Consider the following 24,821-nt stretch of genomic DNA (forward strand, 5'->3'; position numbering starts at 1 on the left):
AGAAAGCGTTTCCGGAGTGCCATAATGTGGCAAGCTCAGTTTGAGATTGTCTATTACGGTGAAGTAGAATTGGAATGAATGGGGAATTATTTTGAATGGATTGATAGGCTTATCAATCGCAGTGAAAGGTGAACAAGCAAGGAAAGTTGTGTGTAGACGAGAGTTATGTTCATGTCAGTTCAAGCCGGTCTTCACTACTCAAGAGTCACAGTAACACGTGCAGATGCAAAGAGCAGCGCTTTTGTGACTTTACACTGAACTTTATAAAACACGAGAAGTTTCTGAAATGAGTATATTTTCAGTAATAATTGGCCTTTTTTCCTTTTTGCACATCAAAGATGGCATTTTGATCTTTTCCCATGCCATGTTCATGTCATGTCGTGTCCATTTTTATATGTTTCTATGTATCTATGCTGCCTTTCATCCACATTAGTAGAAAAACCCACTTTATTTGGGCGTTCTACTTTTTCCTCATATAGCTGCACCAACCCTCATTAGATTATTAAGACGGCTGATAGGCTTTGTCCTTGCTGTCTAAAGCAGTAAGGCCTTTACATTGCTGACCTCTCATATACTACAGGTCAGCTTCTGTATGGGTTGTATCTGTGACTTTTGAAGATATTCAGCTGCTATGACGTGTGGCTTCATGGATTCCTAAAGTTCATGGGCATGCTTACAGCAGGAGGATATGCCTCACTATTTCAAAGAGAAAAGAGTACTTAACAGGCATTGTCAGCAGAGGCCGTGTGTGTGTGTGTGTGTGTGTGTGTGTGTGTGTGTGTGTGTGTGTGTGCGCGCTTAGAATATGTGGTTGTGTCGCATTAATTCTTTTTTTTTTTTTTTAATGAAAAGCCTTGCATTTATGTGCTTTGGGGGGAGCTCAGCGTCTCAAAGCGCCTGCTATTCTCTCATGCCATTTTTGCACCGCCGCGCACACAGCACCCGATACGTTTTGGTTGGCTTGGATTGAATAGCTCAGTAACAGTGCAGGGTGCTGGTCCTCTTGGTCTAGTAAAGGCATTGGTGTATAGTGTTCTGTTCCGTGATCAGGGGGAAAGGATCATGCATTCATGCTGCTATGACATACGGTGAACCAAAAAAAAAAAAAAGCTCTTTTGTTTCAGAGGGGTGACAACAGAGGCCTGCCATGCAGCTCTTGGGGACCCCCTTTGAAGCTCCGCTGACAGTTCCTCCCAGCATTCATCGCTCCGCTCCCGTGCAGCATTCCCGAATCACCAGCAGCCTTTTTTGGTTTTCTAAAATCGACGGTTAAAAGCTTCCATCCAGGTACTGCTCTCAGACATCCAGGTATTTTACAGCCTCTGAAGCCTCACCAGCTATGACTGAACAAACCTGCACATCCTCTGCTCAGTATTGCCTTTTCATGTGTACACATACGTGTATCTGTGAGTGTGTGTACACACGCGCCTGCCTGCGTGCGTGCGTATCAGTGTGCATTCGTGTTCATTGGGTTGCCAACAAGTTTTTTAGGAGCGTTCCTGACTGGTGTGTGCGTTCCTGTGGTGATTTTTTTTTTTCGGTGTTGTCGCGCTAGTGCTGTTGTCTGGGTGACTGTTCTGACTAATGGAGTGGTTTGGTTTTAGCCAGACCACCTTCAAAAAATGTGTACTACTGTGCCATCATGGGTTAATAAGATGGCGATTTGCCTTTGTCACCCTTCTGTGACCCAAACCCAAATTGCAATTTACTAAATGAATAAATACCCTAAAGTGTTGTGTCTGACATTTACATTCACTGGTTAGCAGAAGAGAAGTGGCGTCCTAGTCACTGCCTGGAATACATATGCTCTAATATGCAAGGGGGAGGGTTAAATGATCATCTGGATTTAAGGCAGCAGATTGCAATTGAAGTGCCTCTAGCTTTTCTAAGCATTGTGCAATCTTTAGCATATTACGTTCGAATGGGTCCTCTCCACCAAGTTGGCCAGTAAACTGACAGACGACAGAATCAAGTCATTTTAGACACAGTATCTGCACTTTGGTTGTGCCTCCAAGCAATTATGAATCGAAACTGTAAACATTCCATAATTTAGCCTAGTCTTCTTCTGCAGGGCGCAGGAGACTAGCAGTAGTGTTGATTTGATAGGAGTGAGGACGTTACATTCACACAAAACATGCAAAGGCTTGGGCCTGATCTTGTTCTGACAGAAGAACATTGCCGATGCATATATGAAATACCTCTGTTTTTAATGCATTCCTCAATTGAAGGGACATGCAATGGAAAAAGGTTTGGGCACAGATGGGAGGGGTGGGAGGGGAGGGGGAGGGAGTGTATGCTGTTACAACTGTTCACAACATTACCACAGTTGCTTTGCTGCTCAAAGGCCATTGCATACAGGCTTCTGGAAGATTTCTCTGTTTTTTGTGTTTAGTGCCTAGTTTTTCTCATGAAGCATCTTGACCAGTTTTCTTAGTGTCTTGTGTTACGCTGTGATCAAGAGAGGGTAATTGTATTTGAAGAAGTTAGAAGTTTCAAAATCTTGAAAGCTATTTAATCGCAACTCAAAATGATAAAGCATAAAAAATACCTCTCTAGTCTAGACCAATGTTTTTATTTACCTCAGTGTGTATAAAATCTTTTTCGATTTTTTTTTTGTTTTGTTTTATGTTGCAGATCTGACTTCATTTTATGTATTATCTACATGGAGAAATGCACATACAGTCCGTTGTACTTTTTTTTTGGGGGGGGGGGGGGGGATTGTAGCAAAGATTTTTTTTCTCTCTCTTATTCATACCGTTGCAGTATTTGACAGTTTGCATTTGAAAGAATGTTGTTTTTCTCTCTCAGTTCATGTTCTCGCTCTTGGAGCAGAGCAGAGCCTTGTTTAAGGAGTTATTATCCATTGGTCAAAAGGATGGTTATTCTCTGACCTATTCTAAGGTCACTATCTATCCTTAGCTTATAGTGTTTTTTGTTTGTTTGTTTGTTTTGTAAAGTGCACAAAGGAAGGAATGTTCAATGTGTGGGAAGCTAGAGGCCAGTTGATTATGTATGGTTCCAACTAACATTAGCGAGGTAGGACGTTATGTTAATAAATTATGTTAATAAATCTTTACTGTTGAATGTGGCTCATGTCTTCAGTTTTGAAGTGAAGTTATATGTTTTGAAGAAAAGCCATGCATGAAATAACGCAGCACTGTTTTCCGACAAGTACTGAAAACACTTCTGCTGTAAATCCTGGCTTATTGGAGATAGGTGGTCCTGGCGATTTACCGTTACATAAAGCAGGCAGTATGTTTTCTATTTACACTACCGAGGTTTGCAGTGATCACAGGATCCATCAAACTTATTCATTTCTGTGTGGGTAAATGTGGGTAGATTTTTACATGAAACAAATTCCTCTGATGTCTAATCCGGTTAATATCATGAGGGAAATGTGCATTTATGTTCCGCTGTCACGAGAATATCACACGATTAAGTTCATGAAGAGAGTGCCACCACACATGCGGTCACGGAGGACCTTGACTAATCTCTTCTCAGGGGAACAAAAGGAACCTGGTAGGGTGCACTAGGCGGGCAGAACCAGGCTAGAATAGAAGCCTTAGCAACACGGAAAGAAAACATCTGATCTAATGTAATCAAACTTCTGTAAGGGGCGCCCTGCTGAGGAAGCATGTTTTAGTGATGCTGAGCACAAAATGATTTGTTCATAGTCTCGCAAAGTCAGCTGTGTGGGTAATTTGGTATAAATGTGGGTGAAAAATATGGCAAGCGACACATTCAAATCCTTCATCAGCTGCCTCTCATCGTGCAAATAGAGATCAAATGGCCTAAGTCTAAAGGCCTGTATAAGAACTACAGTATATGGTGCAAGTTACTGACGTGTGAAAACAAATATAACAAATGCTATTTTATAATCTATCTCTAACAAATAGTATAATATTAAACAAATGTGATGTTTCTTTATCTATACTCAAAGACACTATGCATTTATACTTGCCCTGTTAATGTACACTGTTGTATGATGAATGAGTATGGTTTCATTTTACTCAGCATTAACCTACCACCTCTTTAAACATCCAATCTCAAATAACAACTTAAATTGCCCAGCATAATTTACTTGAGATGGTAGTCACCCAGAAGATCTCTTTTCTGTGCAGGGTGATCATGTTCTCTGTCTTGTATGCAGCAGTAGCCAGAGTATACTCAAACTTTTATGAGGTCTGCCATATAAATAAGTCATAACGTGCCGAAGGGCACGGCAGGGTCGGTAGTCCTTCATCGGAGCCTTCTACTCACCTCCACTCCACTCCACTCCACTCACCTGCTGACAGGCCAAATCAGTGGATCCGCTTTTATTTGTTTTATTCAAGAAATGATCGGCACAGGTAGGAAACCACCAGAACCGTTGTGTAAAATGTCATTTTTTAATTACGATATTTTGGATCCACAAGAAGATGACATGCCGAGTAGCACACTGTTTATAATCTGTTGACAGACGGAGAGATAGAGTGGTCCTAAAAGATTCAAGTCATTGGGAAATGCCACTCCCTCTCTCTTTCTCTTTCTCTCTCTTTCTCTTTCTCTCTTTCTCTTTCTCTCTCTCCTTGCCTCCTGCCCTTGATGCATCATGCATTGTTTTTTGATTATTTATTGACTATTAATAAGTGTGTGTATGAGTGTCAAACTGCGTCCTACTTACCAGGAATGTCATGATAAACTACAGCAGGTGTGTGCTGGGAGCTAATCGTTCAGCACCCTCTGAAGTGGACACAAGATTGTTTTGAATCTTTCAGTGCACAAACAATAAATCAGATTATCACCTCATAATCAAGCCACAGGGACTGCTGAAGCTGTGCCACCGTTCATGGAAGTAGCCTAACTGCCCTCCATTAAGATGTTTTAATATTTATGAGGAAATGTATCACAAAGTTTGACGGCATGAAATGCAAAAGGCTGCTCAGCTTCTATTTCTGTTGTTGTGATACTAGTATTGAATGACATTGTTTACAACATAATTACTCTATCACATGTACAACCTATGGCTTTGGTAATCTGTAATATTTATCATATAGCTATAACATTTAGGTTTCTTATGACATAGCCCTGCTGTAGCTCTATTCATTTTCAGTTTCTCATTAACAAAAACAAATGTAAAAAGATCCCACAATGGGCTTTCCAATTTGAATGTGGTATGAAAACAAAATCTGTTCTGGAACCAGTGTATTAAGTTTTGCGAGGTGCTGTTATCAGCAAATATACATTTTGGTAGACAAAGTAGTTCCTCAGGCTGTATGACAACATGACAGCACACTCTATTCACCAAAGCTGAACATAGTTGTATTGTTGTTTATTAATAAATATTATTAATCTGTATTAATTACTGTAGTCTCAAGGTCTGGGTGTGCTGATGAGTTTGTTTCATGAAGACTGAAAGCTCCAGATGCAGTGTATAACCACCTATACTAACCTCCTATACTAACCACCTATACTAACCACCTATACTAACCTGTAACTGCACCTCCTTAAAGGATCATCTTCCTTTTAAGGATCTACAGTCCATTGTTTTCAAACAAGACTCGACACCAAGGCATTGGGAAATGAGATTAGGATAGAGCTGTTCCGAGTCTCATGGAAGTGCACAGTCCCAGCTACTGTATCTGCAGTGACATCTTGTGGAGTAACTCACCACACACATGCACAACACCTACAGTACATGCACACCATTTACAGTACATGCACACCATCTATCACACTTACTTACTCTATGATCGTTTCATTCCATCGTGCTTCTAGGTCACCATTTAATGGAGCATCTCAGTAGAGAGATGAGGACATTTTGCTTGGATAAAGCAAGAGCACCCACCAAAACACATTTTCAGTAGATTGACCTTGAAACTTTAACTGATTCTCTAAGAAACGTTTTCTCAGAGATGGGGAAAATATATTCTCAACATATTCTCAAAGTATGTAACACAACAGGGAGAAAGTTTATTAGTGGATGTATGTACATTAATCGTTAACATGGTCTAGAAGAATATAAGACACTGTTAACCCACAATGGTTGGTGCAAATAATGTTTTGCCAAGAATTCCACGTCTTTCAAAAAATAGACAAAACATCCAAAAGTCCAGGTTAAATTGGAGTTGCATGAAAGACCAACTTGTCCATTGGTTACTGGAATTTGTAGTATTTTACTATTAATTATTACTAATTAAATAAACGTTTGTAAGAGCCTTGTTAAAAGTCAAAACAACAGAACCAAGTTTCTTCCAGCCTTAGCCTTGGGTATCTCATACTAGGGGTGAGCTCTCAGCACCTGGCTCAGGTGAAGGAGTGGACGGAGCCCGAGGGGCTATTTCTTCTGTGAGTCCTTCACTGCCTGCTCATAGGATGGGGGGGGCTGGCTGCTGTAACCTGGTGGTGGTGTGTAAGGAACGGAGAGATGAAGCGCATGAGGCTGTCCTGGGTAGGGGGGAGAGAAGAGTAGACCCTGTGACCCTCTATAGCTGTGAAGCTCGGTCTCATGCCCTGGGTAGGGAGGGGAGAAGAGGTGACCCTGTGACGCTCTATAGCTGTGAAGGTCAGTCTCATGCCCTGGGTAGGGGGGAGAGAACAGTTGACCCTGTGACCCTCTATAGCTGTGAAGGTCAGTCTCATGCAACCCTGCTGGGCATACAGAGAGAAAAAAATGCACCGTCAACAAAACATCACAGAGTCAATACATCATGTGTATGGCAAAACATGCTTTTAATACGCAGCGTAGACGGGTGCAGCGCTTTGCACATTATTGTCAGTATGCCATCGCTAATGTAAGGGAAATGGGATGTCTTTTGAGGTTCTTCTACGTTAGTTGCGACACATTAGGTCCGAGGCAGAAGGCAATGAAAACATAACCAGTGAAGTGTAAAGGGAAAAGTAATGGACTTGTGAGGGGTGGAGTGGAAGTAAATGTGGACTTTAATAGAATGCTGAATGGAAGTCTGGGGTAGAAGGAGTCTCTGGACTGTGGATGAACAAGGAGTCGTGAATGTCAATGAAGTGACTTGAAACTGAAAGGTGAAGTGCAGGGCGACTGATTCAGAGAGTGACTCAAATCCTGGTCCAGCTGTGCACAAGCTGATTTGTTCACTCTTAATACTCTGTCGTTTTGTTCAAGGCTTAGGAAATCAGCAAGACGGTCTACATGTTTGACACAGCACACTGATGTTGAGGAATATATATCCAATGATTCTGTTTTCTGCAATGCATCATCTAGATGTGTGAGCACGGGTTGGGTACTGGCCTGTTGCTGTGACGGGATGTCTGGTGAAGGACACGTCGAAAGCGGCCTCATCGGGAATGGCCGAGGCATATATGCGTCTGCGGAACAGGTAGCCAACTCCACAACAGAACAAGATGGCCAGCAGTAACAGCAGCCTGGGAGCACATCTACAGCAATCAGTGCTCAAGTATTTCTAACTTGGAAGGAAACTGGACACAATCTGGATAAATGCAAACTCAACCAGACACAAATATTTGATAAAAATGAGCAACTTTTCATGTTGTTTTGCTGATGTTAAACGGATTTTTCTTCATCTGGAGAAAATTAATGTCACTTCCAAACCGCTTAGGATAACAGAAAATCATGTTGGAACAAAACACATTATTTTAATTAATTTGCTTCTGATTGCATATTACTTACCAGAAGTACCAGATTTTCTGGATGGAAAGGGCTCGCACACAGCACTGGGTATCACAGCAGTCCTCATAAGACCTGCATCTAAAATTAAGGAGTATGAGGTTAGTCTATCATCACAAACCTATAAACTTGAAAGAGAGGTAAGTTAAACTAGAAACTCATTTACAGGTATTGCCCTTCTTAACATAATGTACTCTAGGCGAAAGGCACCTTCTCTTTGGTCTTTATGATTTCATTTTAAGTGTTAGCCTTCATGAGAAATAGGCCTCATATAGGTGCGGCCCTTAACTCAGCTTCATAAGCACTGGGTATCATAGCCGCCCTCATAAGACTTATAGCTAATGTTAAAGGCACAGTCCTTGTTTATAATCCATTACACTTTTTTCGACAAATTCAGCTAAATTCTCCACACATTACTCTAAGTTCCCCATCCAGTGTGTGTGCTAAAAAAAAGCATTCCCGTGTGCAATCCTGGCTCTGTAAATGGGACAAAGTGGGTCAGACCAAGCCATACACTGTTCCAACCGATGAACATAAACCTATGAATTTGAAAGAGAATTAAGTTGAAATTAATTTACAGCTACTGCCCTTCTTCATCAAATGTACTCTCTCTCTCTCTCTTTGGTCTTTATGATTTCATCTAAGTGTGAACATGTATGAGGAATGAGCCACATGTAGGTGCTTTCATTAGCTTTTACAAATGGTGAAATGTTATGGCATATATCTTTTTTTTTGGCCAATTTCTAGCTACTAGTACAACATCCAACATCCAGCAGCTGAAGTGTATGTGGTCTTGAGCACATAAAGGCATTTCACCAGACTTTGCCTCAATGGGAACAGATGCAGCTGTAGAGCAGCTGAGAGGACTCCTGCCATGTCACCCACACAACTCCCATTCAAGTACAGCAGGTTTCACACGGCTGAAACCAGTGTCTCGGATCCCAATCCTTTTTTCTTGGGGCGGCGGGTGGAGGGGGGGCACTTAGCTTATCTCTGCTCTGCACCTGGTGCTCCGCAGGTGTAACTTCCACCTACACACGAAACGTTAAAAGGCACCTGACGATACAGTATGCATCTAGCAGGTGACAGACGCTCTGCAGATCTTGACACTGAGCTGAGCTCCAGAGCCATTAATCTCATTTAAACGTTATTGTGAACAGATTGAATAGCTTCTTGGCCAAACCCGCCTCCTGTGGTCAAATTTGTCAGGGATTCTGTATACCGGTCAACTCATGATAAATTGCGCTTATTGTTGAAAACCAGCGAGGAGAAAAAACAATCTCCAGTCTTTCCCTGGGAATTGAGGTTTTGTTCATAGTAAGGTGAGGTGTGTGGAAACCACCAAATGTGGGCATGTAAATGAAGTGAATTAAGAGATGATATAGTGTAAATATGTTGTATGTACGTATTAGTTGTTATGGCAAAAGAATCACGATGAGTTGTGTGCATGGTTTATCAAAGGCTGAGCATGTTAAACGATGTGTTGGCAAAGAATGTTGGGTTAAAGCCCTCAACTAATGCCAGCCACAACCCCGGAGTTGGCAAAGTCATGGCAACAGAGCTTGATTCCAAAAGAATGCCAAGCCAGTGATGCTTCATCCAAAACCTGTTAGTCACAATCTACATGGGGAGTTCAGGTATGAAGTACTTACATAAAATAGATGGGATAACCTCCTTCAAAGTACCAGCAGTACTTTTTGTCAGCTGCACACTGTAGTGATGCATTAGAGAGGAGAGAAAAGTTTTCAGCAGGCAGACCTTAAACCGGACCTGACACTACACACACTTATAAAGCAGGCGGTCTAACAATTCAGAACAGATGTTTGTGGATTTTTTTGTGGTTTACAAAATTCACAGCTCAGATTATGTCCATTTTTGGAATGGACAGAGATGTCATTCAGCCAGTAACAGTATTTATTAACATCATTGTTATTATTAATATTAACAGTATTTTGTGGTAAACTAATACCAGAGGTCTGTTCACACAGGAACATTTATGTCTGATGTCTGATGACCCCCCAGTTATGCCCAGCTGAGCTAGTCTTTCAGAAAAAGATCACAATGAGTGGTTTGTCCCTGTGTGTTCCATCACTGAAACAATCAACAATAGTCGGCGTCAGACAAGCTATTGGTGTATGTGTGTGTGTGTGTGTGTGTGAGATTATGCACATCTTTGCGAAAATATGTGGGCATTGTTGTGTGTGTGTGGGGGGGGGGGGGGGGGGTTAAGGAGAGGTTAAAATGAATGGAGAATTACTTTTTATAACCAAACTGAGATAGATATTCTCTATTCATTTATTTCAGACAATTTTACAAATGTACCAAATAGATCTTCAGTTGCACACATGGTATGCGTGACACAATTGCTTTGTTACAGGAATTTCAGATGGATTTTTTTGGTCGTGTTTTAGGTTGTTATTCAGCCGATTTGATGAATCTAACTTTTCATGAAAGTGGCCCTAATGTGCATTGTACACTTATAGCCTACTTATCGCACCTACAATGTCAAATGTCATAATTTTTACACTTGAACTGTTTTGTTAGAACTACTTCCAGTTACGTTCGAAGCGTTCGATAGATGGAAAGGACAGTCAATAATAATAATAATAATAATAAACTCACCTTGCTGAATAACCAAAATATAATTGTCACGAGGACAACTGCCTTCATTTCCTCAACACAACGTGGAATACTGCATTGGATACAACTCCAACAAGAAAACTATTCGTTTGCGTGTCAAAAATGCTGTCTAACAAATCGGTCGCAATTACTTCAGTTTTCAATTTCTCGGCGCATAGTGACAGATGTGACAGCACTAGCTCAACCAAGGCAGCCACTGTGGCTCAGCATGCAGCTTTGCACATCGTCTTTCTGTCACAGCGAGGGGCGTGCACAGTCGAACACATGGTATGATGTTTTTTTTTTCCATCGGATTTGCGTACAAACGAATTCTCATTCTCCGTGGATGGCATACAACTGCGATTTAGGTATGTTTGAGAACATGTGTTCTGAGGCTCAGCTTTAAATAAACTGGAATGTAACCTTAGGTCATTAAGATGTATGACAGTGTTTTCAGACAGACAATGTTTTCATAAAGTTCATTTTATTTCCAGTGTTTACATGATAATATGCCTTTCTCCCAAATCCATGGCACTTACAGGCGTTGTGTTCCATGTGTCGGAGCTCGGTCTGAGATTTCAAATTCAACATATCATACAATGTCATCAACAGCAAAATATATTTCTAAAAAATAATGCATTTCTAGTTTTGCCTTTTTACAAGAGATAAAACTCCAATATGTATCAAATACTTTTTGATCTAGCTAAATGGATATCTATGTACTGTTTGTAGTGATAAATTGTCCATGGTGAAATGTTACACAAACTGTATTCCAGTCTATTAGCATAATTTTGCATCACTTAAAGTCTCAAGTAATCTGAGCCTGCATACCTGAACACAATGAAAATATCCTTTTAAAGTGCATGGGCCAAAAGCATGACTATTGTAAATTACTGTAACATAACTTTGAACAAATGTGAAAAGCAAATATACCAAATATACCCCCCCCCCCTCCCCCCAAGACAAACAGTTTAATTCACTTTAATTAAAATGGCAATAGCCTGCTATGTGGCTAGAGTGAAGTAGAGTTAATGACACTATTCAAGGATCAACACATAAACTAAACACATAAACTGAACAAACAAATCTAAGACAAAGACAATTATCATCTGGAAGTGATTTCAGTGACCAGTTCTCCACCGTTGAATAAACCGATGTTGTTCGGCCAAATCTGTCCGGTCATACCCTTTTGAGGCGTATTGTTCACAAAACCTACTGATTTCATGGGTGTGAAGTTTTCACACCCAAATGCCACTTTACCCACCCAATCTTAGCCATTTTCATAAAAACCTCACAAAAAATGAGTGAGTACCTTTCAGAGTGACATATTACAGCATGCTAGCGTCCGTTTGTACTGACAGAAATAGACAATAAGCCAATACAAAAATTAAAAGGTTGGCAAATTATTGCTATTACACAAATATAATGCGTACATTCTCTTCAAAACCAATTATACAATGCATTTAAAAAAAACAGACTGCTGACTGAGGTCCAAATAGAGGACACAAACACAAAACTTAAAGGTAGTGTTGTAACTCTAATAGTAAGATTTTAAAATGTAAAAACAACTAAGACATACTTTGGCTAATTGTATGTCAATCTTTTAAAAAGCATACGCTTTCAGAACAAGCATAACAAGACTGCCATTTGTATAATGCCAAATTGTATTGACTGTGACCTGTATACAGTCTCATAATATAAACCCTATGAGACATTCTATGCGTTTTGTACTAGTGTTAAAGACATTATGATCATTTGTGATATATGACTATGCTCTATGACTATATTTCATTTTTTTTTCCCTTCAATACTCTCTCAAATCATTTAGTTTCATTACATCCATCGTTCTGTAACATTAAAGACCACGGTCATTCCATTTCAGCCCTTATGACAGGTAAGTGTTGATTGTGATGCAAGGGAGGTTTGGCAGCGATAGGTGACGGTTGACTCTACTGAGCAGCAGAATCCGTCTCTTTGGTCTCCGCACTAACCTCCCCCTCCAGTGGACCCAGGGACACTGGGTCAGGTAGCGTCTCCTGCGAGCTGTCCGCTTCAGGCTGGGCGTCGCCTGCGGCAGGCTCTCTGATTGGCTGATCCGCTGCGATGTCCAATAGCAGTGGAGGAGTCTGAGTGGGCGGGGCGGCGGCGGCGGCGGCCTCCAGAGGCAGAGCAGCGGGGTCGATCAGGAGGGAGGAGATGTCTATGGGTGGGACCTCGGGCGACAGAGAGGGGTCGCTCAGCAGAGCGGCGATGTCAACAAACGGGACGGAGGGGTCCAGAGGCAGAGGGGAGAAGCCAGAAGGAGGGGAGGGGGGACTGAGGGGGGGGAGGGGAGGGGCTGATGGGATCTGTAGTCTCCTCGGGTTGGGGCCGGGGCTCAACGGGTGAGAGGGAGATGATATCTGGTATTGGTTCTGGTTCTGGTTCTTGTTCTGGTTCTGGTTCTGGGCTCGGCTCCTGGGGCTGCGTGTCCATTTCGCTCTCTGGGGCAGGGGCTGGGGCTGGAACCTCAGCATCGCTCAGCTCCTCTATTGAGGGGAGGGGAAATGATGAAACATGAAAAGCTTACCCGCAATGACATTCATGGATGAACATCACGGTTAACGCGACTGTAATGAAAACTAGTTTTTTTTTTTCTTACTGTGAAATCCAAATAAAAATACAGGCAAGAGTGCCTAACACCACACAAACACCAAAATCACCTACATACACTATTCCTCTCATGACTACCTTTATTAACCAAAAACAAACGTTTCCTTCTGCTCAACACACCTATGCCAGATATGTCGCTGTCCTTCTCCTCGTGCACAAATAGTGAGGTGTTGGTCATGTCAATGGAAGACACCGACAGGTCCAGACGATCGGCCACGTCCGACACTTCTGAGTTCATCAAGGCTGCCTCTGATTGGTCTGAAAACCCTGCAGGACAGACATTCCATTTCACCATTTAAAGAACCCAGCTGCTCAGACGACATCAAACGGTTGGTTTACACTAGAATTCTGAATTCTTTCATCGTGTCAGATGTGTTTGTGTATGTAAAATCCTACCTGGATCCATGACCCTCTGAATAGGCGGGGGCAGTGGTGTGTCTTGGTCAGCGTAGCTGCGGTCCTCAGACTTGTCCGACAAGCCAGAGGCTGCCATCAGAGGGACCTGGAGAGGAGAAAAATGGAACTTTTCTTTTCAGAGGCATTCCACATGTATCGGCTTCAAAAAATTAGCTTAAATTTTTTCCAGTACAGTTTTGAAAAAAAAAAAAAAAAAACGACAAGAACTATGCACAAGAACTACATACTGATTTTAAAATGAATCAACCAAATGATCCTACAGGAGCACTGGCCTCTCTCTACCCACAACTAAAAGGAAATACCTCTGTGTATCCGTTGGTGGGAACATCAGCAGGCGGTGTCTCCTCCGCAGGCGGCGTCTCCTCCGCAGACGGGGCGGCTGCTGGAGCCTGTGGGCTGCCTGGACGAGCGGGGATCCGATGCAGGTAGCCATATCCAATGCCACAACCTAGACTGAGGGCCATTGAATAGAGTCTATCACAACCCTGAAGTGAGACATCTAAATCACCATAGTCAAAAATGCCCATGTTGTCAGGATATGTACTGTATATGCAGTTTACTTACAACAAACAAATCATTGACATTTGTTTCCCTGTACTTTTGCCTCATGAAATAGTTATAAAGAAATACAGAAATAGAATAAAAAGTTCTTTCCAATCAATAAATAAAACATGGACACAATTATAAATAATTTACCTGAAAGGTATTAAAGGTATAAGTGTATAACTTGTCCACAAGGGTGCCCTATAGAGCAAAAATAGTTCTTGAATGTTATATTATCCTCTGGTGTGTGTTGGCTTGTTTCCCAGTTAGGCAAATGTAAGCAATCTATTTTTACTTTCAACGACTGACAGCAGAAGCTGTAAGAGGTAGGGAAAGATTTGATCACAGTCAGTGGGTCTTAAGTATGTATGAAAGCAAAAAAAGAAAAGTAACATCTTTGTGTGTTTGCTTACATTGGAGTCAGACTTGGTATGTTTACCAACTCCAAACCCCTCAAAATCCTTCATGAAACCGTTTGGCAGGCCACATACCAGCCCTCACCCCCCCAGGCTCCGTTAGGCGTGACCACCACCTCCCTGCAGGAGTCAGTCTCAGTGTGGTAAACTACATACCTGCCCTCTCCTCCCCAGGCTCCGTTAGGAGTCAGTCTCAGTGTGGTAAACTACATACCTGCCCTCTCCTCCCCAGGCTCCGTTAGGCGTGACCACCACTTCCCTGCAGGCGTCGGTCTCGATGTGGTACACTAGCAGTTTCAAGGGCTTCCCCTCGTGAGCCTCAATCAAGGAGAAGAAGTCTTCAGACTACAGAGAGAGGGGAGAAAACTCCATCAGTCAAAATGATATCTCCAAGAGTCATCAACTTCTCTATTTTCCTTAACAACATTCTCTGTTTTAGTATCTCAACATTGTTTGCCCATTATGTCGGGCATGTCAGACCTCATAAGTAAATCACAGAAAGTGGTTATTTGTGAATAATATAATAATACCTACATCTTGCAAGACTTGGTCTGCACCAACAATATAATCGGAGTGAGGCAGCAGACCAGCTAATGCTGCTGGGGAGTTTGCGTCCACATCCTAAACACAAAGTTCAGAGGTTACAAAACTCCTCGCTGGATCCCTCTGTTCTTCAAGCAGAACAACATTCTACAGGTGGACCATCTCCAGCAGCCAAGCTCACCAGGACATGCCAAACGTTTTCATTGGCTCCTTGGAAGCTGCAGAACCTGACGCTGGCCCCCAGCAGACCCTGTCCACCCCACATGTTGCTGGGGACCACCTCCAGCTCGCGGACCTTCATGGACTTGGTGCTGTACACCTCCATCCTGACAGGCTTCTCCACATTGGCCTTCAGCAGGTCTTTCAGCATTTCGTTTTCTTGGTTCTGATGTGTCAGAAAAAGTTATTAATCGCATGTGATATTTCAACTGCATGTGCAGTGTCGTGATGTACTGCCATGTTACCTCGTGTTTATAACGTCAGGTTTTTGTAACCCCCTGACACTTAATAATCAACACCCAAGTAACTGACAGCACACAGTAAGCACAGACATTGTAGGGCATTGACAGCAAGTTTCTTCATCTGCACAAAGAATATGTTAAATACAGGCAAGATCTAGAGGGACGATGAAAGACTTTTGCCAAAAACTAAACTAAGAAAGCTCAGATCAGCAGAGCAGATTGCTGTGGACAGCTCATTCCAACAGGCTTAGTGAAAACAAAGGGACTCCGGGTTAGCATCCAAGAATTTGGTCAATGTCTGACCATCCCTGCCCTGGTAAGAGGTCAGTCCTCAGTAAACAATTACAGTTGACCATTTTATCTACTTAAATCAAATAAACTTACTAGTCGGGTGTTGCCAATAGATAAGATGAAATCAAAGAAGGGTTCCAAACCAGCTGTCTCTGCTGGGGAATCCTGTTGGATCTAAAAATAAAAGATACGGGTTGGAAAAAAAATGGCAAGCATAAACATACATGTATGACACAAAATATAATTCAAATTTAGCTGCCTAATGCATATTATGCAAATTTTAAGTTCGGATCAAACTTGTGTTTGGGAACAAGTTGTTCTCTGAGCCAACCATCTGGAGTTACATAATATCACTGCTCAACTTCATGCACTCAGCCATTGCTAAACTGATTCCGAACAAGTGAAGTGAAGTGAAATACTGAATGAAGCGATGGTCGAGCATTAATCGGTCAACATTTACTGTATTTGGGACATGGATTTGAGAATGGTCTGTCCTATTGCCACTTCGTGAACCCAATTAACAGAATGTTTTTGACAAAATCGCCTAAACCACCGCGGGCTTCCTTCATTATAACATTACCCATCATTGTGTACATAGCACAGTATACTCCACGTAGCCTATTGCACTGTCTTAGTTTGCCAGCTGGCGTTTGAGACGTCCAATAGGTACGGTTCAAGCTTGCAAGCAGCTTTCCTACTTATGCTAGCTTGCTAACTCACTCATCTTCCCTTTATTAGGCTAGCTCATATAGTAGCTTACCGGTACTAAACTTACCCCATGAACATGGTATCCATCCGTCCCACCCTCTGGCACACCAGAACTTTGCGTTAATCCCATGTCGTTTAGTATATGTTGTGTCTCTGTGTTATTACATAGAATTAATTATGTTGCGCAGGGAGGAGCGTAGATTTCTTACTTCGTGGCCATATTGTACTAGCGCGAAACTCATTCTAAGGCATAAGTAGTCGAACCCGATTCAAGCGATTGCAGGACGGGTAAACAGAAAAAGAGAAAATGATTGCCTTGCACCTTCCAAGGGTGTCGTTCCCTGACCCACAATACACGTTTATACAAGTCTATTACTATGGATCTATGGGCATCCCTTGCCTCAGTGAGCAGTTAGTTGTGCTGACATGACCAGTTGCGAAAGGCATTTTTTGTGAGTCCCCTTTTCCCTGATGCTCTGAGAGTGTAATCAGTCCACGTTTCTGCATTTTCACTTAGAAGTTTTTTTTATTCATTTTTCATGAAGTGTGAGTTAAAAATTTAGTTTATTAAGAAGTAAAATAAACCATTCAAAACCTTTACATATTTATAAAGACATTTGACCAAAGACGTTATATGTTATGCAAAAGCAGTAAGAATAATTTACATGGCTGCATTCCAAATATTAAATAAGGCATACTGAATGTAGATGATAATAGATAATGACTATACTTTTGCTATTTGCCACACAAAGAAAAATATGTCCATGAATAGGTCATATTTTGTATCATCATCGTGTAGGCTTCGGATATATACCATGCCTTTAACATAAAATAGACTTTCCAATGAAGGACAAAGTAAAGGTAGACTACTTGAGCTGCTCTTTCTGTAATAGTAACAGACTCATACCACGTAACATGTTCAGTGGGCTCCCAAAACATCTACAAAATTGAAAATGCCTATTTGCCATTACTATCAACAAAAACTGTGTGTGTGTGGGGGGGGGGGGGGGTATAACTGATGCATCAGAGGTGTGTGCTTGAGCACTGAAAAGATTGATTGTCATGTTAGTCATTTACACAACAAGAAGGTGTGAAATGGCAAAAGTCCGTGAGTTTCGGTCAGTGCAGACCCAAAACCAAAACCCAACTACATTTTATACCTGTTATTCCAGTGCGATACTGTCCTCCTGGCACAAGCGTATTTGAAAGGTAGCACTGGAATGAATGAGACACTAAAACGGTCTGGATGTGAAAAGTAAGCAGTATAAATTAATGCTAATGTTATAACAAGGCAGGATTAAAACATCCTCAATTTTGAAAAGTGAAGGAATATCCTTTTAAATACATTTGAGCCACTTGATGTAAAGTCTTCCTTAATGTTGATTATGCACATACATTAAGGGATAATACACACTCTGCCATAAGCATTGACTGCTCTTAATGGATAGTCAGTAGTTGGTTGTAACAAACTACAGCAGTCCACCATGGCTACGCAACTCCTATTAGTGACTCTAGAAGTTGAGTGCCTAGATCTTCCCCTTGGGGAAAGCCAGCGCCACTGGCCAAGCAAAACAAGTTGTCATTGACATAGGTGTACTCCTTAAGATGGCTGTTGACTGGACTAGGGTGGCAGTCATACAGGCTGTCAAAGAAGCCAAGGTCGGAGTCAGAGGACAGACTAAGGTCCATGTAGCTGTGAGATGTGTCATCAATAGACGCTGACGGAGTGTCAGGGGTATCAGGTAACACATCACATGGAAACGTGGCATCAGTTTGACTGGTGTTTTCATCCAGGCACACTGACATGGTCCCTTTCATGTGTTTCTGAGGAGGCAGACTGCAGTCACTTCCATCGCTGCTGAAGGGGAAATCGCCATCTGACTCTCCAAAGCTGAGGCCGTGAGCCATGCCTCTGTCTTCTGTGCCCAGCAGAGGCGGGCAGGACTGAGGGCCTGGGTTGGTGTCAGTGTCCTTGCTCTGGACGGAGGAGCAGGAGGAGTCCGTCATGTCGCTACTGCAGCTGTCCTCTCCCTCGACGGTCAGCTCAGTGCCAAAAAGGAAACCAGGTGCAGGAAAAGGCGATGCAGAGTGAGGGGTTGTGCAGCTTTCTAATGACAACAGGGTGTCATCAAAAGGGCTTCTGTGCCAGTCCTGAGCCCCTGGGTCTTCCTCTCGCCCATCCTCTTCCTCACTCGTCTCACGCTTCCTCTGGGGCTTATCCTCCAGCAGCCGTCTCTCCAGCTCCAGCTTCATGAGCGTGTGGATGTAGTGTGTCTGTACCCGGCCAGCGTTGAACTCGACGCGGCCAGCGGGGTTCCCACAGCTGTCCTCGGTGCAGCCACATGGGAAGTTGGAGCGGTCCATCTGCAGAAGTTGAGAAAATGGAGGAACCATCCACAAAAAAAAGACAAAGATTAATTCAACGTAGTTTTCGTGCTTACAGTCTTAATACTTCGGCAGTATTATTTCAAGACGTGCAGTGCTGCATACGGCACAGTGCAGTACCTGACACTTGACGCCCGCCAGGCTACAGGCGCAGGTAAGCGGCTCACAGAAGCCTTGGCAGTGGCAGCCGCAGTCCTCTCGCCAGCGGCGCAGCTCCTGCAGCTGCCGCTTCTCCTCCCGCTCAATGCGGACCACGCCCGCACGCTGCAGAAGCCTCCGCCTCTGCTTAGAGGAGTACGAGTGCAATAAATACCCTTCCTCTTCTTCTTCCTCCTCCTCCTCAGCCACACTTTTAAGGGCCAGCTCCTCCTCTGGAACATCCTGTACTATCAGTATCTCTGCTTCTTGTGTTGTTAGAGTGCCACTGCTTAGTAGCTGAAGGAATAAAACAAAATGGGTCCAAGGGTTAGTGTATGTCTATTTTTATTGTTTTCATCCATTCCTGTTATTAGATCAAATAAAAATTCTAATTCAATAACACTATCTTATACCATCAACTGCGTACATCTAAATTTCCAACAGCTTGGGAATCAGTCTATTAAACACACTGTTGCTGATGCATGTAAGGTGCGGTCATGTTTGTCGTGTGGGACAGCAGCAGGGAGCTCACCCTCTGTTTGAGAGCCTCTAGTCTCTCCTCCCTCAGCCTGGCTCTGAGCTTCTCCCTGCGCTGGAGCCTCTGCTCTGCCTGGTGCTCTGCCAGGCTGTAGCGGTGGCAGGAGGCGTGTTGCCTCACCATGCCCAGACTGCAGCCCCCGTGGCTGGGCACACTGGTGAAACCTTGGCACCGCTGGAAGAGGAAGACCGTAACTGAGTCGAAGCGGACTTTGCCCTTCATCCTGGCCCTCTTGGTCCTCTTGAGAATGGAGGAAACTGAAGAGATAAAAACAAGACAAGTTGTTAACTAATCTGCAGCAGCAGAGTGAAAGGAGCTGGCCAATGGTAGGTATGGCACAAATACTGTACCTGCAGGGAGACAGAACATGCATATGTAACACATATCGGTGCTATCGGTGCTTTCAGCTACCACTAGAGGGCAGGTATATTTATTTTCACCCTCCATTTAGTCTCACACAACTATCCTATTCAACATCAGAACATGAGTTATCACATTTCTATAAAATGTGTAAAAATTGAATTTTGCTGACCATCATCAACAAACATATCACCAATCACATTTGGTAGCACTTCAGTCCAACTTAGGCCTATGAATAGCTATGACACAGTGAGTACGTTATAAGGACCTAGTACCACAGACTGAAGCAGTATGTACCTGACTAGTGTTTAAGCGTATAAAAGCAATCAATGACCTTCCTTTAACATGACAAGAGAAGATCAATATCCTGTTACTTTCTGTGCTCAGACACTCCTTTAGGCATTTCTGTGCTTAGACCCTCATCAGCTGTTCACAAATGCTTTGGACTGATAACAGGAACTTCTTGTGAATACTTGTGTGCACTGAGTGATAAGCGCTAAGTCACTGTGCATGTTTGTTTGTTTTTAAATTTGTGGACTAATTGCCTATTGAGAATGATGTGCTGACTCACAGGAGAGGTTTGGGTGAGGGAGTGGGTAAAAAGGGAGCGGGGGCAGAGATCGACTCGGGTAGTTCTCCTCCTCCGAGGCCCATTTGGAGACGATGGGAGAGGACGAGGATGAGAGAGGTGAGGAGGAAGAGGAGTAGCAAGGTTCCTCATCACTGTCCTCAAATTTCCTTTTGAGGTCCCTGCTCATGGCAGTTGGAAATTCTTATCTGACAAAACACAAACAATAACAAGTTAACATTAATATCACGAGTCGGATGGACTGAGAATGATTCAGGGAAATGGGTTTGGAACTGCTGAGTATGAATACTAGTCATATCTAGCAGCCTTTCTGGCACTCAATGACAGTCTGGCACAGAAAATGTAGTCAAGCTGGTTTGGCAACTTTACAGGAGTGCTTTTGGCATGGGTAGGTTCAATGAAATTGAAGACCAGCTGTTGCCAAATTAGTTTCTGATAATAGGAGACATAGTAGTGCACAGAACTGGCAAAGGCAGTAGTCAATGCCTCTCTTTCTCCTCTAAGTGATTAACATTCCTGAAATTCCTTGAGTTACTCCAGAGAAAAAAAAGTCTGGACATTCTGCCTAGCAGAACACCCAAGCAGCCACAGATAAACATTGCCCTCAGGTCAAACTTGTTTACAGTTTTCTTCGGGTTTTTACATTGTCCATATTCTACACACCTTTAGAGGAAGACAACCAAACAGGGAGAATAATGCCTCCGTCGCATGACGCAAAGCTGTTGTAGAGGATGTGTGGGTGGGTTTTGGGTTACAAAGCAGCAAAGCAAACACACACACACACTCTCTTGACATACGTCACGGCACAGACCAACAGAACAGGGACTGGCAGAACAGCATGGACCAAAAGTGCAGCACAGTCCCGCCCCCACCGGAAGCTACAGGTGCCAAGACCAGCCCAGTATTCTGGCCAAGTCTGACACTCTCACACAGGTACATCTGCACACTCTCACACAGGTACAGGAGTTTCTCTGGCCCATGTTATGTAAACACCCTCTGCATAATCCCTCCACATCATCCAGATATATTAAACAAGAGTTTCAGATGTATTATGTTGGAATGACAAGTTAGATTAAATATTATAATAGCGTGACATTATAACACTGTTTAGGTGAGTGCACGAGAGAATGTCAGACCAAGTGCATTCCTTCTGAGTCTACTAATTATGTGAAAAGTTATGCAAAGATGGTTAGGTTAAAGTTGAAGCTTGTTGATCATTCCACATTTCAAGTGTTTGACTAGAGAGACCTACATTTTAAAAGGGCTGACCTGGAGAATATTAGCATTGTTCAGCTATGAGAAGTGCATGATAATACCAAGTTCTGTTTTCATAAGAAATAGACTTTTTTCCCTCTTACTAAAAAATGTGATCCCTCATGATTGCGTTTGCCAAGAGGACATTCCGTTCGTTGACCTCACTCTATTCACGTTCCACAATTAATGTGCGCTTGTGTGTGTCTGTATGTGTGTGTGTGTGTGTGTGTGTGTGTGTGTGTGTGTGTGTGTGTGTGTGTGTGTGTGTGTGTGTGTGTGTGTGTGTGTGTGTGTGTGTGCATATGCATTGCTTCAGCCACATAAATAATACAATGAATCAAAGCTAAGGGACAATTTCCATTCTAGCTGCACGTCAAAACCCTCAGCAAGCATCTACACAGAATGCTGATAACAAGATGCCCAGAGCAAGATGTTGACCAAGTGGTACAGAGTGAATAACAACTGAACAAGTAGCAGGAATTGCTCTCAGTCACACAAGCCTTGGTCTGCAGGGTAAATGTGTGTCATCCGCTGGGCCGTGTGTTTTGCACATGAGGTGACGTTTCAGTGGGTGGAGAGTGAGAGTGGGGAGAGAAAGCAGGTGAAGGGTGCAGAAGATCACCACCTCAGGCCAAGAGTGCTGAGAACAAGCTACAGAGAAGAGCGATCCCACCCTGTCTTCCAAACACACAAACTCTCTCTCTCTCTCAATCTCTCACCCCTCTCTCTCTATCTCTCTCTCACACACACACACACACACACACACACACACACACACACACACACACACACACACACACACAAACAGACCTATACTCAACCCCAAGAAAAAGTGTGACATACAGGACTGAAATGCAATTGATTATACACATTAAAACAGCCTTAAAGAAAAGAAACAAAGAAACAAAAACAAATCCGACAGCCTAAAATGGAAATATGAATGTGTGCAAAAAATGAAACCTGAAACCACTGAACTGACACCAAATACGTACTTGCCCTCGTTGTACAATTACTCCACTAAAACACTCATTCTCTCTTTCTTTCACACACACACACACACACACAGCTTCTCTGCACTTCCTTCCTCTCCCCCTGTTCTGAAAAGACTAGAGAGCCCTTTCAGTGACATTAGTAGATGTGGGTGGTAAAATGAAATGATTAAATGAATCAGGATCATGGTTCACTTGACTCTACCTACACATAGTGAGCACCCAGTCACATTATCATCAATATTTCATTTAAAGTAAAAGTACCTGAAGGGTACGAAGACATGATAAAGTGAAGTGAAGACATGATAAAACTGACTAAAATACTAAAAAAAGACCTATGATTACTATATACAACATGAATGGTATGTTATATAAACTATATTAAAATTAAAATCATATTAAGATCATTACAAATACAACTTTAGGCTATGTCGGTCATAACAGGTACTAAACATAGCTGTTGATGGACAAACATGAAGAGACATGGGAACGTACAGTAACTACGTTAGTCTTCTGCAGAGCCTAGGCATACTATAATATAATACTACAAGTTATTTGGACTCACTTCGCAGCCGCGACGCTTACTAGGATTTTAAATTCAACAAGAGAACATCATCCATTGAAACTAGTCAACAAGACTTAATGTGACCATCAGCACTTACTCTTCGCAGCCGATAATCATGAACGGAAATCGCCAAACATCAGTATTCCTGGTTGTCCAGCTATCTCTGGTAATTCAGCGACAGATGTCACTTATATTTGTATCACAACAGTAACTGTACGTACGCTGCCAGTTGTAGTTTCCTGTGTAATCCCAATCGCTCTGCAGCGCACTGTTATCGTCAGTGGAAAGCTCCCCCTAGAGTGGTTGACGTAGTGAGTAATGTGAGGAGTAATACGCGTGTGTTCGCACATAAATACACGTACACACATGTATACACACACATACACACACACACACACACACATTTATACACACACACGCACTGCACGGCACAGTACAGGACAAATATACAAATGATGTGTGAGTAAATAATACATCGGAAATTAAATCTAATACATAATACATCTTGTGAAATAGTTACTCGTGAAACCTTCGCAGTTGATGTTTATTTATAAATGAAGTCCCATTTGAAAGTGAAATAAACAGACACAAATCATACAAACATACAAAAATCCTTTCTGATGTCACATGTTATATACTCAGGTTATGTCCACATACTACTGTCAAGCTGTAGGCTACTGGAGCACAAAGGTCAGTGTCCAGAGGGGCTGCTGGAAATCTGAGACGTTGGGGCACTCTTGATATGGTGGATAGTCCAAATGTCTGTTGTTTGTCTGTGTATGTGTATTTGAGTTCAGGGTGAGGCAGTGTTGTGTTTGGGTGTTATGTCACAGAGTTGTGTAAAAACCTGAATGCACCTAATACATTAAGGCAATAAAACCACTTCATAAAATGCAATCCAGTAGTAGGGCATGGATGCACATAAACAGGTTTATGATCACAGTCCTGATCCAAGTCGTACAGTATATCATACAATGTCAAAACAGACAGAGGGACTACTTGTTAAATATTTCTTCAAAAACAACTGGTTTGGGAGCATAAAAAAGGACTGTATAATCTTGTATATGTGGTTTCAGTTAGCTTTAAGTCTGTGCTGTTAATGCTCTTCCATGTGTTGTTTTAGGGAAGTGAGACTTTGGGTCAAATTAAGCCCAGGCAGGGGAAAAATGTACCCAGTGTGTTTACCAAGCCATTTGTCCAATCACAGACCAGATGAGTTGTTGTCCTTGGATACCAAAAAGCCTTTCCTCTAACCAGCAAAACCCATCCAAAGTGAAAGTGTTTCTAAACACAGGTTGGACCGGTAAATGGTAATGAGTAGGATGTCTGCTCTTCAACAAGCCTGCCAAATGTGAGTGTGGAATGAAAATATCTCGTCGAAGCTTGTCTGTGTCCAGCAACCATCCCCCCACAAATAGACAGGCACACTCTCCCTCCACCCAGTAGATCGCCCAAGTGATTCATCCCATCTGTTAGGTGCTTGCTAACATCACCACACCACATTCGCTACATTACCGATGGTACTATACAGCCTAAAGGTAGTCGTAGGCTTTCATGCAAGAACAGACCTCATGGGAGGTCAGCACTTTCACAGTTCTTGGTCATTTGAGCAGAAACGTGATTCCCCTGCTAGTCCCCTTACTACAACGTGAGCTGTTTACCATCTAAATATAGCTTTTATTTAGTAGCCACCTCAACATTTCTAAACTGA

At 42.5% G+C, this 24,821-nt stretch overlaps 3 protein-coding genes across 3 annotated transcripts; all 3 read right to left on the reverse strand.

Moving 5' to 3' along the window:
• Positions 1-6,643: 6,643 nt before the first annotated feature.
• Positions 6,644-11,194, reverse strand: si:dkey-24c2.9 (Vesicular, overexpressed in cancer, prosurvival protein 1-like). Its single transcript, XM_012827783.3, has 4 exons — positions 10,265-11,194; positions 9,295-9,353; positions 7,646-7,723; positions 6,644-7,380 (listed from the first exon to the last, which is right to left on the reverse strand). The coding sequence occupies exons 1-4, from the start codon at positions 10,310-10,312 to the stop codon at positions 7,212-7,214; spliced, it is 354 nt and encodes a 117-aa protein (XP_012683237.1). The 5' UTR covers positions 10,313-11,194; the 3' UTR covers positions 6,644-7,211.
• Positions 11,195-12,078: 884 nt separating this feature from the next.
• gorasp1a (golgi reassembly stacking protein 1a) lies at positions 12,079-16,570 on the reverse strand. Its single transcript, XM_031562877.2, has 9 exons — positions 16,360-16,570; positions 15,678-15,758; positions 15,014-15,217; positions 14,824-14,910; positions 14,504-14,634; positions 13,633-13,783; positions 13,310-13,415; positions 13,034-13,180; positions 12,079-12,789 (listed from the first exon to the last, which is right to left on the reverse strand). The coding sequence occupies exons 1-9, from the start codon at positions 16,420-16,422 to the stop codon at positions 12,515-12,517; spliced, it is 1,245 nt and encodes a 414-aa protein (XP_031418737.1). The 5' UTR covers positions 16,423-16,570; the 3' UTR covers positions 12,079-12,514.
• A 442-nt stretch (positions 16,571-17,012) lies between these two features.
• Positions 17,013-23,407, reverse strand: LOC105900469 (cysteine/serine-rich nuclear protein 1-like). Its single transcript, XM_012827785.3, has 5 exons — positions 23,208-23,407; positions 20,285-20,490; positions 19,348-19,610; positions 18,798-19,112; positions 17,013-18,656 (listed from the first exon to the last, which is right to left on the reverse strand). The coding sequence occupies exons 2-5, from the start codon at positions 20,469-20,471 to the stop codon at positions 17,781-17,783; spliced, it is 1,641 nt and encodes a 546-aa protein (XP_012683239.2). The 5' UTR covers positions 20,472-20,490; positions 23,208-23,407; the 3' UTR covers positions 17,013-17,780.
• Positions 23,408-24,821: the final 1,414 nt, after the last annotated feature.

Source organism: Clupea harengus, chromosome 25, assembly GCF_900700415.2.
Source record: "Clupea harengus chromosome 25, Ch_v2.0.2, whole genome shotgun sequence".
Classification (NCBI taxonomy): domain Eukaryota; kingdom Metazoa; phylum Chordata; class Actinopteri; order Clupeiformes; family Clupeidae; genus Clupea; species Clupea harengus.

Coding starts and splice junctions, on each gene's coding strand:
- gorasp1a (XM_031562877.2), bottom strand. CDS start 16,422: ATGGGATTAACGCAAAGTTCTGGTGTGCCAGAGGGTGGGACGGATGGA. Junction 15,218..15,677: donor CTATTGGCAACACCCGACTA/GTAAGTTTATTT, acceptor CTGACACATCAG/AACCAAGAAAACGAAATGCT. Junction 14,911..15,013: donor AAAACGTTTGGCATGTCCTG/GTGAGCTTGGCT, acceptor CTTTGTGTTTAG/GATGTGGACGCAAACTCCCC.
- LOC105900469 (XM_012827785.3), bottom strand. CDS start 20,471: ATGAGCAGGGACCTCAAAAGGAAATTTGAGGACAGTGATGAGGAACCT. Junction 19,113..19,347: donor TAGAGGCTCTCAAACAGAGG/GTGAGCTCCCTG, acceptor TTATTCCTTCAG/CTACTAAGCAGTGGCACTCT. Junction 18,657..18,797: donor TGGCGGGCGTCAAGTGTCAG/GTACTGCACTGT, acceptor CAACTTCTGCAG/ATGGACCGCTCCAACTTCCC.
- si:dkey-24c2.9 (XM_012827783.3), bottom strand. CDS start 10,312: ATGAAGGCAGTTGTCCTCGTGACAATTATATTTTGGTTATTCAGCAAG. Junction 9,354..10,264: donor TATTTTGGTTATTCAGCAAG/GTGAGTTTATTA, acceptor GCATCACTACAG/TGTGCAGCTGACAAAAAGTA. Junction 7,381..7,645: donor CAGAAAATCTGGTACTTCTG/GTAAGTAATATG, acceptor ATGTGCTCCCAG/GCTGCTGTTACTGCTGGCCA.